Source organism: Gavia stellata, chromosome 6, assembly GCF_030936135.1.
Source record: "Gavia stellata isolate bGavSte3 chromosome 6, bGavSte3.hap2, whole genome shotgun sequence".
NCBI lineage: Eukaryota > Metazoa > Chordata > Aves > Gaviiformes > Gaviidae > Gavia > Gavia stellata.
The window spans coordinates 18,124,061-18,140,851 of NC_082599.1; the positions used below are offsets into that span (position 1 = coordinate 18,124,061).

Consider the following 16,791-nt stretch of genomic DNA (forward strand, 5'->3'; position numbering starts at 1 on the left):
TTTCAAATACTTTGAGAAGACTTATTTTCTTACTTTGAAAAAATCCTGTTCTTATTGCAGCTGGTTTTAGAAGAAGCTTTCGTCTTAGCAGAAAAGATAAAAAAACAAACAAATCTATGTATGAGTGCAAGAAGAGTGATCAGTATGATACAGCAGATATCCCAACATATGAAGAAGTTGCAAAATATAGACGACAACCTAATGACAAATACAGGCTTGTAGTTTTGGTTGGTAAGTTGTTTTCTTTATTTTTGACCGGATAAAACAGAGGACTGCTGATTAGCACAGTGTTTACCACAAAATCATTTAGGTTGGAAAGATTCTCAGGAGGTCACCTGGTCCAGCCTCCCACTCAGCAGAATTAACGCAATTCAGAGCAGGTTGCTGATGACAACAAATTTGGGAACCTGTCTTCCCACCACACACCTCAGTAAAGAGGTGGCCTCCATCTTCTCAGTGGGTATCAGAAGGGTGCTGGTGGGTCCCCCTGAAGCCACCTCTTCTCCAAGCTACACAAGCCCAGTTCCCTCAGCCTCTCCTCACAGGTCATGTGCTTCAGGTCCCAACCATCTCGGAGGCCCTCCGCTGGCTTTGCTCCAGTTTATCAACATGAATCTTGTAGTGCAGGGCTCATCATGGGCAGAGTATTCCTCACAGGGTCTAACAAGTGCTGAGTAAAGGGGAAGAATCATTTCCCTCTCTCTACGGCTAGGCTCTTGCTGATACAGCCCAGTCTTCCGACAGCCTTTGTTGCTGCCAGTGTGCACTGTGGACTCATGCTTACTGCCCACCTTGACCCCCGAGTCCTTTTCATCCAGGCTGCTCCCCAGCCAGTCAGTCCCCAGCCTGTACTGCTGTGGGGCTTAGTCTATCCCAGATGCAGGACTTCATATTTGTCCTCATGAAATTTCACAAAGTTCTGCCAGCCCATGCGTGTAGCATTTCAAGGTCCCTCTGAATGGAAGCCCTGCCCTTGAGCAAGTCACTTGCATCACGCATTTTGGCATCTGCAGACTTGATAAGGGCCCATTCTGTGTCCTCATTAAACAGAGTATGTCCCAGGGTAGACCCCTGAGGAACTCCACTTGTAATGAGTCGCCCAGTAGAGTACAGACCAATAATCCCTACCCTTTGAACATGATCATCCATCCAGTTTTTCACCTATCTAGTAGTCCACCCATCTAGACAGGATGTCCCAACTTGCATGTAAAGATGCTCTAGGAGACCATTTTTAAAGCCTTGCTAAAACAAAAGGAGATGACATTAAAATATAGCTACCATGGTTACTAATCTGAACCTGGCAGTCAAGCTGTACTAAAACTCAAAAGAATTCAGTGTTCTGCTCTTAGAGATCAATCAATATATCTATGCGGAAAAAAAGAAGAAAAAAAGAACGGAATACATACCCATGGTCAGCCAAGACAGAATATATAAGTGCAAAGAAACAAAACCATCTACTGTGTTAGAATAAGTAAACAGACAAGTAGAGAGAAAGGTGGATGAGATGTGGACTTCTGTAGGTCAAGAAGAGATGCAAACATAGCTGCAGAAGACTCAAGATGTCATCCTTAGTCAGCTTTCTGTTCTTTGTAATCTGGCACTGCCATGGGTTCCCCACAGCATTTATTATCTAACCAAAATGCATTGCTTCAGTCTCCTAGAAAAAGAGAAAATACATGATCTTAAATTTTTCAAAGGTAACCATTGGAGTAACAATGAGTAATGAGTAACCATTGGAGTACCAATGAGTAATATCTCATTGCTTATTGCTTCTTTTGCAGTAGCACATAGGTTGATGCTTCATTAGTAAAGTTGCCTCCATTCTGAAAGCAGCAGAGCAGAGAAATATGACCCTCTATCAGGGACTGTTATGAACTGTTGAGTAGCTGTGTTTTTATGTCGCTCATATGCAAGGGAACATTAAATTTAGTTTTTAATAAACAGTTTTGTCACTCTCCAGCACTGAAATTCAGCCACCTACTAGTGTGATCACTGTGAGATTGTGGGCTATATACAACAAGTAATAACATGGTTGAGTTGATTTTACACTTACATGAACAGAGTGCAGTGCAAAAGTGTGATAAGTAGACTTTTTATAACAAATTGCATATGTCTGATCTAAGGAATACCTAGAGATTTCATTTGATTTTTATTGTAATAAATCAAATGAACAAAGTGTGCTTTTTCAGTAACAAAAGCAGTTCAGAAATTTATTGCAGACTTCAGTAATTCTAATGTTTTTCTCTGGATATTAAGAGCAGCTCAAGTCTGGCCAATACCATAAAAATGTCTTGGGCAAAATGTGGAAAAACTAGCAGAGCTAAGCAACGCAGGTATAGTAGAAGTGAACACATTTAAAAAGCTTTCTGTGTGCCAGTAGCAGCGTTCAATGTCATCCGTCAAATATAATTTGGATATTTGCACCAGGAAACAAAAGGACAGATAATCAATTTATAGCTGTAATTGGTGGGGGTATTAAATGTCCCTTGTGTTTTGGTAGGCCTAAATGTATAATTTAGTGTTGGAAGGGGTTTTTTCAGGTTTTGTTTTGCCCTTTTTTTAGGGAGAGGGAGTTTGACAACTTTGAAGTGGAAATTTCTTTTGGCTTAATTTTAAATTGGTGTAGTCTAATTGACAGAATGCAAATTGCATAAACAGTAATTTTTAGCGCCCTGTAGTGTGATATATACTAGTCTCAGGTTCAGCTAGATGTATTAGTTTGTCAGTATTTTACCTTGTCTGCAAATGTAGGTTCATGAATAAAGTCCTGCATGTCCTTGGGGCTAAAAGAACAGATCATCTGAAGCAGTAACGATACAGATACTTCTGCTGTGCTTTTAGTTGTTATGAATGTGATGAGTTTGCTAAAACCAAAATTATCCAGTATCATGTCACCAGTCTTCTGGTAACTTACTGTTTCCAGGCTGCCAACAAATCCTTGAAGTCTTCCCTTCAGAAATATTGCCTGCATCCTAAGCATGATACCTTGCGTCCCTATCAGGCAAAGGCAGAATATTTTAATATGAAATGTATTATTTAGACACTAGAATTTTTATTTACATTAATGAGGAGAAAGTCCTGCTCACAAAGGCATCTGCTTCAGTAACTGGCTTCAGTAACTGTGAGGGCCAGACTAGCACAAATTTTATTTCCTAGCAGTCAGAATGGATGTGCCGCATACTGTAACTTTACAGGGCGTAGTGTCAGCTAAGTCAGAGCTTTCTGAAGGGCCAGTGCTAGGATGAAGCAAGGTCAGCAGTAACAAACCATGAGCGTGTCTCCCAGAATGCACGCAGTTATGTGCATGCAGTGTTATCACCAGAGGCATGCAAAGCCTTTCAGATGCTGTGGTCACCCATGGTGATGCATCTGTCCTAAGTGGGCAGTGGTGGAAGCAAGAACCAGAGGTGTGTAACCACAAAGGGGCAGTTATTATTGGTGTGCGACACAGAAAAGGCTGTCTGTCTCTGAATTAGGCTGCCAGTACTCCCCACAATGGTGTCCTTTTGGTCACCACTGCAAAGAAAAGGAATCTGGGACTGGAAAAGTTCTCTATTGTTATATTGCTTACATTTTTAAGAGAATCCATCACCTCTGGTTTTATCATGAAGGAGCTATGTGGAAGCCAGGTCTGTCTCAGAGCAGGGGAGGATGAAATGGAAGTGGCTCCTAGCTTTCTACATCTCCTGACTTACCTTTAACATGTGTTCAGTAGTGGCTTGCGGAGACTTAATAGATCTACAGCAGTAGTGCAGGAAAATGGCCTATCATGGCCATACTACTTCAAGTAAACCATCTGGACAATGACAAAAGAGACCTAGCATTGCTGTCTTCATTAAACCTTCCTGGTTGAAGGCATGGGTACGTCAGCATGGCTCAGGAATGAACACATAGGATGCAACATATTGGCTAGCCTTTCCCATGAGAACAGTAGTATAAAATCACTGATCCTGCTTCAGTGAACAGCAAATCTGAAAGTACACTCCCGCTGCTAGTTGTAATTTACTGTAACACAAAAAAATGAGGTTCTGCTTTCCTACCATATGTCATTGAGGTACAGTTGGACATGCATGTGCGGTCATTGCATTATAGTGATCAGTTGTACTAGAGAAGGAATAACTGAGCCACAGAACCTCTGTCAAGGCATGTTTTCTACAGGGTCTTTATGATCCCAGCAGGGATGTTGTCACCTAACTCCCAAGATCTTTTCTGAAAGACCACTTTTTTTCCACACCCACCCCCCCCCCCACCCCCCCCAAATAGGTTTTTAGGAGGTCAGTATGTATCTATGGGTGAAGAATGCTGGTTGGCTTAACCCTGCCGAGACCTGAACTTACATCAAACATTTTTTTCTGTTTTCTTCAGACATGTCTGAATGGTACCAAATTTAATGCAAGTTTTAATGATTGGTGGTTTAATTCTGCAAGTGTCCCTCAGTAAAGTGAGGTAGGCACTACAGCCCATTTGTGCAGGATTTGACCATGACTTAGCTTACATGACTCAACATGCAACAGCAAGCAACATAAATGTCCCTTTAAAAAATTAATCAAAATATCTCTAAATCTGTCACCATAACTCTAAATATTGCTGTCTGGGGTGATTTATAGTGAAACAAAACTAAGCTACAGTCATGGATTTCACATGCCTGGCATTTTACTATAAGAATCTGGATTGTCCTTTTCAATCCTGATGCTTTATTCTCTTCTTGAGTTCAAATTATGTTCAGATTCATAATTATTAGAAACCGGCATCTTTCACTGTTGCATCAAAATGAAAAGAATATTCAGAATAGAAGTGTACATTACACTCGGGAGATGTAGTATGAAAATCAGCATAATGGATGGCATTGCTAATTAGGAATCAACCTGCAGCAGCCATGTGAAGACAGAATGGACAAAGAAGAATCTACACCTTCCAATAGTTAAATTTAAAGATGATTTTTAAATGGTAATCTGGAAGGGGAGGCAGAGTAATAGTGAGGTTGTGGTCTGGAAACAGATTTGATCTAAGTTTCCAAAGCATCTGTTGCAGGAAGCAAGCCTGGATTCTTCATATATAAATAGAGCTAAAAGCATATTGTTGATTTGACAGCATGTAGACAGAGGAAATAATATTTGTGTAGATTTGATGGAGAAAATCTTTTGCTTGAAAGGAATACAGTGATTTTTTTTTTACTTGAATTCCACTTGTTTCATTCTACTTTGCTAGGATATATTGAGAATTTTAATTACTTTTCCTACAAAAATCCATATTTGCCTTAAATAGCTATACTATTAAAAAAGGCAAAATGTTTTTTAAAAAAAATAAGAACAAAAGTAATGCCATTATCTATCTACATGACACATTGCTTTCCTCTGCAGACATGCACCAGTAGAGGCTGCTGTACACCATATTAAATAAACATTTATACATACTGATAGATTAATTTACAGGCAAGTCAGAGATGGAACTTGAAATGTAGTTGTGTGTTTAACTTATGTAAACATATAAAAATTATAAATGCAGAAACTCTTAAGATTTTACAGAGAGACCATAGTCTGGGAATAGTAGCAAAGTAGCAAGCATTTGCTTTTCATCATTATATGTTTCTAACTTCAGACAGGGCAGATAGTCATTTTTACAAATAGGCACCTGAAGGTGCTGAAGCATCAATCTTTGCTTTTTGATACCAGACTCTCACTAGTAATTAACCAACATACCACTATTTCATTTAAATGTTTATTAGGTTTTGTATTTCTGATGTCTAAAATGTCTCTGTTAAAAAGCACTCCATGAATAAATGTATCACTTTTACTAGAAGAGCAGGATTTTTCCTTAAAACTACATGTATTATCCTTGTATTATTTGGGATCTGGTTCCAATGACTCACTCTCCTCTGCATTCTGCTGGTGGCCTGGTTCTACAGAAATGAAGCCACTGCACCATCAGAAATGCATGAGCATGCAGAGCTGAGCTCCCTCCACACACCCATGACACCATGGCCCCACCACCAACGGGCCAGGCAGGCTGGAGCCCTGCGTAAAGGGCTTCTGGGGGCAGGCAGCAATTGCCCATGGAGCCTTTGAGACCTCACAGGACAGACTGCCTTTACTGAGACCTAAAGCACCACTGGCAAATGGGCGAGAGTTAATGACAACCTGAAAAACAAGAGGAACGTCTGCTCAGTAGCTTCTAGGACAGCAGTACTCAAATGGAGGTGGAGGAGATGGGTCAAAAAAATTCCGTGCAGTCTTTGTTTCTTCCTGCCATCCTCTTTCCAAGAGTGGTCTCTCTTTGGCAGCCGCATGAAGAAGGAAACATTTGCTTTGGACCAGTTCAGACAGCAGGCAGGAGGCGAGCATAGTTTAAAAGAAAATCAACAACAAAGAAAGAAACCCAAACATCCCAAGTGGGTTGTGACCTGGGGAGTGCTGCCCTTCCTTCCTCTCCCCATGCGATGCCACCCTGGCCCAGTCAAAAGGAGGAGAGTGACAGCTACAGCCTGCCAGAGGCCAGGCGGTATTCCTGCCTGCAGCTGGGGCTGGAAGGAGCACAGTGCTCCTCCCAGGGCATGGGGAGAAGGTACGAGCAATGCTCCTCAGGGGCATCTGATGCAGACAAGGGATGCAGCAGCTGAAGGGAGTGAGGAAAAGGCCGTCTTGACACACGGAGCGCAGAGGCTTTGGGGGGACTTTGTGCATGCCAGCTGGGGTCCTCTAGCCTGTGAGTTGGGGATATTCTGGCAAAATGAATAGCCAGACCAGTATTTGTGCTGGAAAGCTGCAGGTTAGAGTGCGGGGGTCTGTAGTAGGGCTGAGGATGGAGATAGGTGCATGTTGTGGGTAGCTGCTGTAGAAAAGAAAGTTACCTTTGCTGTCAACTTTCTCACTGATTTTTCCTCAGTAGTAAAGTCAGAGCAGAGTAACTGCCAACTACGTCCCGTGAAATTTGTCAGCTCTGTATATTCTAGGAGAGGCTAGAACCATGGGCGTTTCCAAATGACTCTGATTAAAAGTCAATATATATTATAGCTATTTGCTACGTAGTCTTACCTCAGAGAGTACTTATACCTGAAGACTACAGAGAACTGGCTGTTGGGAAACAGCACAATTTTTTTCTTTCAGGTCCTGTGGGGGTTGGACTGAATGAACTTAAACGGAAATTGCTCATCAGTGACACCCAGCATTACGGGGTAACAGTGCCACGTAAGTAAAAATACGCTTCTATTCTCCTAATGCTGTACTTGCATTATTATCCTTTATTATTGCATTACCTTAAGGCACTTTCAAATTTGGGTCTCTAAATGCATGCTTGGCATCCAATTTACTTTTCTAATTTTTAAAAGTGCTGCTGCAGTTGTACTTTAAATAGCATTGATTAAACTGATAGGACGTTTTGGCTCAGAGGTATTGCAGTAGACTTTTAGTACAAGTTTAACATGATTGATGTCAGCAAGGTTTAGTAAATGAAACTCAGCTGAAGAACACCCTGGATTTGGCTGTAAAGCAGTAAAATGTACTCTGTTACCAATGCTTGCTGGCAGCAAAATGTTCTTTATGTATTAGACAGGCTGAAAAATTAAGACTGATGATAAGCAGTTTAATCCTGAGAATAAATTAATTAAATCCCTTTGATTACCTTTAGAAAAGTTGACTTGGGGATTTTTTTCCTCTTTCCCCCATCTGACCAAGTAGTGTAATTCATATAACATTGAATAACATTGTTCTGTATTAACTTTCACTATACTTTATTGGGTTTTCTTTAATGTGGAGGACTTGACAGTTTTAGTTGACTTTCATTCCTTGGATTGCTCTCTACTTGTACCTGTGCCTCCTATTGGGATCAGTCAAAAGATACGGGTCCAACATTCTGAGTGTGGGAGATAATGTCACAAGGTTTTTGCAAGTACAGGTATTCTATAAAGTATATATATGAATGAATTTGCTAGGTAGAAAAAGGAATACATTTGGTTTTGGCAAGTCATGTCATTTGCACTTACTTGCTTCAGCTGGGTATTGAAAACAACAACAAAAAAAGCCAGATGTTCCCAAATATTTAACACATTGAAGCATATGCAATCATTTGCCCAAAAATATTTCCCTAAAAATTGCCAGTATTCATCAAGCTGCTTTCTCTCTTTTCTCTTCCAAATTTGTGGTTATAATTTAAAACAAACACATAAAGAAATCTCTCTCCCTAAAATTCAGTAAGTCAGGACTTGGAGGGGGAAGTGAGGTTCTTGTCTTGGAAATGTTTCTCTTCTTGTCAACCTAAGAAGAGCATGATATCAAATGGCATTCAGGACTGTGTTTCTGCAAGTATGCTCTGTATGTTCCTATGTGATGGAGAATGCATGATGCTGTAACATACAATTTGTTTTAAATAGGGCTTTTGAATGGGTTCATTATTCATAATTGGCAACCCCACAAATAAATTTCATTGATAAGCAAGACCTTTATACGTAGTCCTTGAAAGTAGGAAGTGCAAATACGGAGGCTAATGAAAGAAAAAGGAATTCGGTTTTGATCACCAGAAAAAGAAAAGCACTAAAACATAAAATTCGCACCCCATTTTTTTATTACCATGGTTTGCATACAAGTGTTGTTAATGAACATAGTATTTTATAAATCAGGTTGGTGAGCTTTGTTTCCCTTTATGGTCTTGTATACTGATAAGTTTAACAAGTGGCAAGGCTGGGGTAATTGTTATGGACTGCTGCTCCTTTTATTATTCAGCTGTCCTCATTTTATTGTATTTTTCTGCTAGTTAATAAAAATGATAATCTGATACTTGTCCAGTAAGTTTTTTCCTGCTTTTCCTGCATGCTTTTAAACTCAATCCTGTCATATGCTTGAGTGCTGCCTACCAGATCCAGAGCAGCCTTACGTCTGTCAAAAGTGAGGGAACCGCTATGCTTAGTATTGCACAAGGGTTGTGTGCTTTTCAATGTTTCCTGAACTGGTTTGCATTATATTGTTTTGTGCATCTTTTCCTTTTTTTTTTTTCATTTAATGAAACTGCAGACACTACCCGACCAAGGAGAAGCCAAGAAAGTGACGGTGTCGAATACATTTTCATTTCCAAGCACTTGTTTGAGACAGACGTACAGAATAACAAGTATGTTGAAGCGATTTTAACTAGAACCACAGTTAAAACAATGGCTTTATTATAAAATGGGGCTGGTTGTAATTTTAGATAATAAGTCAAAGTGGATATAAGTTGCAGTGATTTGAAGATGTGTTAAAATTACATTTTGATATATAAGCAGTTCAAAGCAGCTGGCAAAAACACAGAGCAAATAAGCAGTATGTGCAAACACAAATGTTTCTAAGCTTCCAAGTAGTTTCAGTACTTCAGCTCATCAAGAAGACACTGAAATTGTAGGTGTTCAGGATGGGGGAGCGCTCCTTTAATAGGGCATCGTCTGTCATAGCAATAAAGCATTGCAGCTCTAGAAGGGGGCGTCCTGGAAGTGTTGCAAACGTGCCTGAGTCAATGTTTGCACAGTTCTGCTCTCTTGCAGGCCAGGCACTTCCTCTGCTTTTGAATTTAGAGATCTACAGTGAAGCCCCTGCCTGTAAACCTGCCAGAAATTAAACTAAAACGAAGACAATGGTAGCATCGTGCTCTCCAGCAGCCTGTAAAATATCGTAGCTTGAAATTCTGCCCCAGTGTTTCAGAGGGCAAAAGTGTATTAGACACAAAGCTGTGGGTTTTATTGAAACTTCAAACTGTGCTTTGCTTCTTTGGCAAATAGCACTTGTACTTTTATAGCACATAACCAGCCTCCTTGGTTCCATTAGCACCATCGTTGCTCCTCCTCCTCTTCTGAGACAGAGAATTTGGATATTCTGTAGTGTGCAATGAAATTTCAGTAGTTTCTATTGTTTAGCTTATCCACTGTTTTATTGCGTTGCATTAGTTCAGAAAAAGAGGTGATGGAAAACATTAGTGGGCTGTTGGACTACAGTACTTTTTTCTCTTTAACTGTAATACAAGCAGGTGTTACTGATTTGAAAGTGGTAAAGTAGAAGATTTCTTAAAATTGACATGCTGAAGTATTTGACAGCATTTCCTTTATAAAACATGGTAAAACTCTCAAGTAAAGTAAAATATTTTTGCTCCTGAATTAGATCTTATAAACCAAACTGATAAGCTTTTTTCTGGAGAAAATGGAAATTATTCCAGTTGTTTTCACCTTCTGCCACAGGTTTATCGAGTACGGCGAGTATAAGAACAACTACTATGGTACAAGTTTAGATTCTGTTCGATCCGTTCTAGCTAAAAACAAAGTTTGTTTGTTGGATGTGCAGCCTCATGTAAGTAAGCGTGTCTTTTGGACTCTTGTAGTTCCCCACATTGCATATTGGGATTCCAGGAAAAAAAATGTTTCTAAAAAGGTATATTTTATTCCATGCTGAATGACTGTTGAGTGGGCTTGCTGGGTACCTTTATCACAGCAAGACTCTCTGAAAGGAGGAGAGGAAGGAAGCTTCAATACCTATTGGCAAGTATTCAGCTCAGTAATTAACCGAATTGAAAGCTTGCAGTATAATACTAAAGATGTAATTACAAAATGCTCCTGTATTTTAATTCATCTTTCTGCTGGTTTGGGTTAGAGGTTCTCTCTGAATCTTCAGTTTCAGAATGGCTTTGAGCTACCACACAGTCCAGCAACTCTCTCTCACATGTTTAGCTGGACCGTTTGTGCAAAGGATTTCCATGCAGGGTGGACATGAGTCAAGGAACGCACTAATTGCGATGTGGGCTGGATAATGGTTAAGAACATTCCTCTCTAAACCATTTGTTCTTGATTGACCTTGTCTTTCAACCCCACTGAACAGCTCCACTAGGAATTTTGATGCTACTAGTAACAGTGCTTCCAGGAGCTGGACTAGTTTGTTTAAAGCCAGCCAAAGTATTTCTTCTCCAAGGGTGGCCAGCCTGTGACTTCTGAAACCTGGCTTGTGAGCAGTTCCTGGGGCAGTTTCAGATGCAGGGCTGTGCTATAGGAGCAGGGCAGGGGGGCTGTGCTGGCAGAGGAGCATCCAGGGAAGCCAGACCCGGTGCCAGGGGAGGAGGGGAGCTGGGCAGGGACTTCTGGGGCTGATATTTCCAGGCTGCTCTGCAAGACCGTTCCATGTCTAGCACGGCCCTGTTTTCCAGTGAAGCACTAAATTCTCCTCTGGACTCAGGCTTGTTGAACAGTTCTGGGATCCCACTCTCCAACACAGCATTTTCCTGTGGGCCCTGGCAGTGTGAAGAGGACAGAAAGCTGCTGGCCAACCCATCCCTGCTTCAGCCTGTGTGCAATCTGAATTGTAGACCTACCTCTAACTCCATATGTAGCATCACTCTACTTGCTCAGGAGGAGCGAGCAGTTATGTAGCGGACACACATTATCGAAGAGAACAAATCATTGACCTGTTGTGACTGAGTGTCACAGACACCTTTTCCCACTACTTTTCATGGGTATAGAAAGTATTATTCCTGCTGAAATGTGTTGAACTTTTCCTCCCCTCCATCTTCCCACTGCCGCTGACATTGCAGGGCACAGCCCAGCCTTTGCCGGGCTGATGGGGTTTACCAGCAGCCCCTGTGGAAATGGAGAGTTTTCTTAACTGGTCGCATGAAAATTCTCCTTACATGAATCAATCAATGCCGGTCACCAGGGTGGGATGGCAGTAAATGAAAAATAGTCTTTCAGAAGTGCTTTATGGGTTTATTTTGGTTAGTGGAGAGTTTCTTTTATTACAGTAAATTCCATTGTGTGAAATAAACTAATTAATTAAAGCCTTTCCCCTTCACAGACAGTGAAACACTTACGGACATACGAATTTAAACCGTTTGTTACATTCATAAAGCCTCCGTCACTTGACCGTTTGAGAGAGACCAGAAAAAATGCCAAGATTATTTCAAGTAAAGATGATAAGGGAACTGCAAAACCCTTTACAGTAAGTATATTTAGACATGGTAAAACATGAGAACTTGTTAAGAGTTTTGTTGTAGTGGTTTACCTTGAAAATAAAGGTGATCACTGGATCTCATCGACCCTACTTGTCAGGGCTTACACATAGTATCTTGTTGTTTCCCAACCTCTCTCACATCGCAAATTTACTGTGTTGTTTTCATTGTTTGATATGCTTGTGGGTATTTACATTTCCATGGTCCCCTGATTTTATGTCATTGAAGAACCCCCACAATGCCAGTATACCTTTATGAGAAATAATGCTGTGGATTTCCTTTAAAAAATTTGCATCTGGGCTCAGATGTTTCTATCCAAGTATAAGAATTTCCTTGTTTTATCAAGTGTATTATTCAGTCTAAATTTAGAGGAAAGCTCAAATATAAAGCATCAATTAAAAAAGTAAATGCTACTTTAATAGAAAGCCCATATTTATGGATAAGAGAAACAATTTTTTTAAATGTTATAGGGAAATGAACACTGTAAGAAAGAAGCAAGTAACTAATGCTGCTTTTTGACAATAATCAGAAAAAAATATTAGTCAGATTACCCAACAGTAAATTATTTATTTCCTTGAAATATAATGAAATCATATTTCAGCTGAAGCTAAAGCAGAGCTGATCATCATTAGAATTTTTATCTACATTTACAGTGTGTATCATTTTCCCTCATTCAGATGTTATTTAGGATTTTTTAGATTTTGTTTCAAACTGAGTCATGGATATAGTCACAGACTGTATCTGTGTAGAATATGCATTTGAAATTGTTTGGAAATAATGCACTATAAGAATATGTTCTATGGTATATAAAATATAAGAGGAGTTCATTCTTAAGAGCAGCCTTCAGGACATTGCTTAGTTAGGATGGGTTTAATCTCTCATAGTTAAGTAAACAATTAAATTCCTAAGATTTGTTCCCTTCCCAAACATGAAGAGAAATCCACTGAGCCAGGTTGAACCAGGCATAGGAAGAAAGCTCCTACCAAGCTCTTAAAAGCAAAGGCTGCACCGTAATATATGCTAATAGCAAGCTGAGACATAGGTAACGAAACTTTAAAGGTATCATCAAAGTAAAGAGCTAGAAACATTTTCCACTGGTACTGCTAACAGAAAATGTCTCTGTAATTACCATACAGTGATTAATTGTGTCACTGCAAGGGGAGAGATGAAAGAATTGCCTGTTGAGCAAAGTCTACTCATGAGAATGCTCTCTGAGATCACTTGTAGTGGTAATTTCTATAATTTTTTTTTTTATTAAACGTACAGTTTCCATCTCCTGATGAGATGAGAAATAAGCAAGGAGCCTTGCGTTTACCACACGACGAGTTTACATGATGTTGCTATGGACTGACTATGCCTTGCACTGATCTTACCAGGAAGAAGATTTTCAAGAAATGATTAAATCTGCCCACCTGATGGAAAGCCAGTATGGCCACCTTTTTGACAAGGTGATAGTCAACGATGACCTCGCTACAGCTTACAGTGAGCTTAAAACAACTTTTGACAGGTTGGAGACCGAGACCTTCTGGGTTCCCGTCAGCTGGCTACATTCATAATAACGTTTTAAGTAGACAAAACATCTGCTGTTGTCTCAGTATCTAAATATGGGGCATGGTTACACATTACTCACTGGCCGTTTTCTTGGTAGGAGGGCTTTCTAACTCTACCTGAGCAGCAGGTGCACTCTTCATGCACTTGGAACTGGTCTTGTTTTCCTGTGTCTTCAATCCTCCTGCCCGCAATTTTGGGGCGGAACACTCAGACTAAACCGAAGTCTTACTATGCTCCGTAAAGTGAGCTAATACTAGTGTAACAAAACTGCCAAACACCTCTTTATCATCATCTGTGTATTTCCAAGCTTTCCAAGCTTTTTTAACTGGGAGTTTGCAGAAGATACTAATTAATACTGGAGATCAGCACTTTGATGGTTTTAAGCATAACTGCTCCCATAAAGAGCACATCAGCACTTGGAAGTTATTACCCCCTTAAGTGCTTGAGAGAACTGAAACAGGCAAAAGCGACCAACATTTTTATGAGGAAGGAAGACATTGTAGTTTTAATTACGTATCAGGATAAGTGTTTTTACTTTTCTAGATGTGAACCTTGTCTTATATGTACAGAGTGATTTTAGTACTCCTTTGCACTTACATAGTCATGGAAACAAAGATGTATTCAGTGGCTTAATTGTGAAATACTCTGCTGTGAGCACGCATGGATTGAAAATATTTTCACGCATGCTTTGTGGCACAACAAAGAAAACTCCCGGGAATATTTATTTAAATAGGGAAAAATGTGAGTTACTTTGTATATAACTTCAAAGTCTTTGGCATTAATATTCTGTAAAATCAGTGGCAAAGTGATATGAATAGCAACAAAGTAGAAAGCAACTTTTTTTTTTCCCCTTTAAAATGATTTCAAACATTTTTGGCATCCTTTAGAATAATTTTCCTATCAGAAACTTTCAAACAATTAGTGAGGAAACCTTGGAGATCTGGGAAGCATTTGCAAGGGATTAATTCTTTTTATTGTTTAGTATGTAGTGATACTTTTTAGTAGTGTAACAGATATTTTGTCTCCACTCAAAAATAAATTAAAGCTGTAGACTTCACTGTAAAAAATATCCTTGTCACTGCTTAGACACAGTTGGAAACCTCATTTTAAAACTGGATGTGGAAGTGTAAGCAAATGTATATTAGATGATGTATTTTTAATATTGATAATTTGGTATTTTTCTTTATTTACTACTGATATGCAGGAAATGAGTACAGCTGTAAAGACCAAGTAACACCTGTGTGTTGTGTTGTGAATATGTCTTGTAAGTACAGAATGTGTATAGGAACTTGCTGACTTCATATCATCACATCTGTGGCATTCAAACAGGAAACCATTATTTCATGTTAATCTGTAAAGAGAATATAGCTGTCTTGTCTAAAGAAAAAAGAATTTAGTGAAACTTTATATATTTATGAAAGGGTTGAAAAGGGATGTTAAGTTTTTAAATTTCTTGTCAATCTGATCATTTACTGAAGAGATTACTAAGTTTGTAATTTGAAACACTGTCTCTGGAAATGGAGCTCAACATTCCATGTAAATATTTTATTTCAGTTCATACGCTGTGATAAAGCCATCAGATTTTGCAGTTTTATTCTAAATGAGTATTTAATGTGTGGGTCATTGCATTTGGTTTAGAGTGTATAAAATAAATTAAATGCCAGAAAGAACAGCAAAATCCCTGGAAATGTTTATGCAAGAGTTACAGATGTACTGAATCCCAGTATGGATACACGCTCTGCCTGAATAGTTATAACGTAACTTTTGTCAAATTTCACCATTTTCCTGGTGGACTTAAACTATTTTATAACATAAATAGAAATTTGTTGATTAAATTAATTGCATGGGGATTATGTGAGTTGAGAAAACATTTTCTATTTTTTTTTAATTACTGAAAATCAAACTATTTTTCAGGGGATCTGGAATTCAGCAGGTCTGTTTGCCTTTGCCTGCGAGACGATGAGTGCCCTCACCATCTCTTGCAACCAACCCAAACTGAGAGGGCACTCAGCATCTCTCAGGATCTGGCCATTTCCAACAAGAGGGGCTTTAGTCCTTACTGAAACACTTAACGCTGCTTCTAACCTGGGCTGTCTCAGAACATTAGTGTACAATAACGCTCACGTAAGGGACCTGCTTTTCTCTTCAAGAAATAGATGCTAGAATAACCTGCAAACTCCCTGTTAGAAACAGTTCTGGCTGTCCTGCAGACTGTTTTTCTCGTCCTTTTGAAATTAATTTAATTCCCATTCCTGGATCAGTGTGGTCTAGGAGGACCTTCTACAACAGGTTTGCTCTGGCGGGCAGCAGTAAGCAGCACGGTGCTTTGCTGCGTTTACAGAGACACTGACCCTCTGATCCTCAGCAGAGCCCTGGCAGGAGTTTCCTAGATGGATGGCTGCCTGCCCCATCTCCAAGCCAGGAGCTAATTCCTGAATTGTAACACCTGCAAAAGAAAGGGAATCACAAAAACATAAATCCAACCAACAGAGTAGAAAGTGCACAGAGTCTTTCAGGAGTGAGAAATAGTTTTAATTAAATTACTAAGTTGCTCTTGAAGGTCAACATTATTGCTGTGTTAGCTTCAAAAAAAAAAAAAAAAATCAAAGCCACTGGCCTCCATGAGGTGGGCAAAGATGACAGTAGGTCAAGGCAGAAAAAATGTCTTAGCCCAACAGCATCAACAGGACAGGAGCCTGCTTATTGTGATGGACGTTGAGTCCATGTGCTGAATTGTTCTGGGATACCGGGAAGGGGGGGATATTGTTCCTTTGACTCCTAAGAATTTGGGAACGAAGACAACTAAACATGTTTCCAATATTCCACATATTCAAGTTGTGCTGTGTGGGTTTTTAGAGAACTGTATGTTTTGACAGTCAAGTCCAGATGTTTTCTTGTGTTTTAGCTGTTTGCCATAGTCAAACAAATGGTAGTATTTTTTAATATTGTACCAAGCTCTATACTTGAATTTGCCATCAGGTCCTTGGTTGATGTCTTACCTGAAATCTTATGCAAAACAATAAATTATTGATATATCACTGAAGGTGTTTTTCTCTTTATTGTAAATTGCACCATAACATAGGTTTAATGACTTTAAAAGGTAAAATGCCTAAGTAGTAAGTTATTTGATAGGTCTCTCTATTAACTGTAATGCTCTCATTATCTTTAAATGGAAAAATAAAGCAACCTAGAACAAGGACTAAAATCCTTAATTTTTCATTTTTGTTGCCTAATTCTCCTTCAAAATAGATGTTTATGCTTTCCTGCAGCCCACCCCAACCTCCCATGGGAGGTTGT

At 39.5% G+C, this 16,791-nt stretch overlaps 1 protein-coding gene across 1 annotated transcript in view; it reads left to right on the top strand.

Annotated features, from left to right (window-relative positions):
• The window catches only part of MPP7 (MAGUK p55 scaffold protein 7), a 151,793-nt gene extending 138,233 nt beyond the window's left edge, over positions 1-13,560 (top strand). The window contains exons 14-19 of the mRNA XM_059818799.1: positions 61-231; positions 7,104-7,184; positions 9,003-9,096; positions 10,190-10,298; positions 11,790-11,933; positions 13,320-13,560. Of these exons, the coding sequence (XP_059674782.1) occupies positions 61-231; positions 7,104-7,184; positions 9,003-9,096; positions 10,190-10,298; positions 11,790-11,933; positions 13,320-13,499 (779 nt within the window). The 3' untranslated portion in view covers positions 13,500-13,560. The remainder of the gene's footprint in view (positions 1-60; positions 232-7,103; positions 7,185-9,002; positions 9,097-10,189; positions 10,299-11,789; positions 11,934-13,319) is intronic.
• The last annotated feature ends 3,231 nt before the right edge of the window (positions 13,561-16,791 follow it).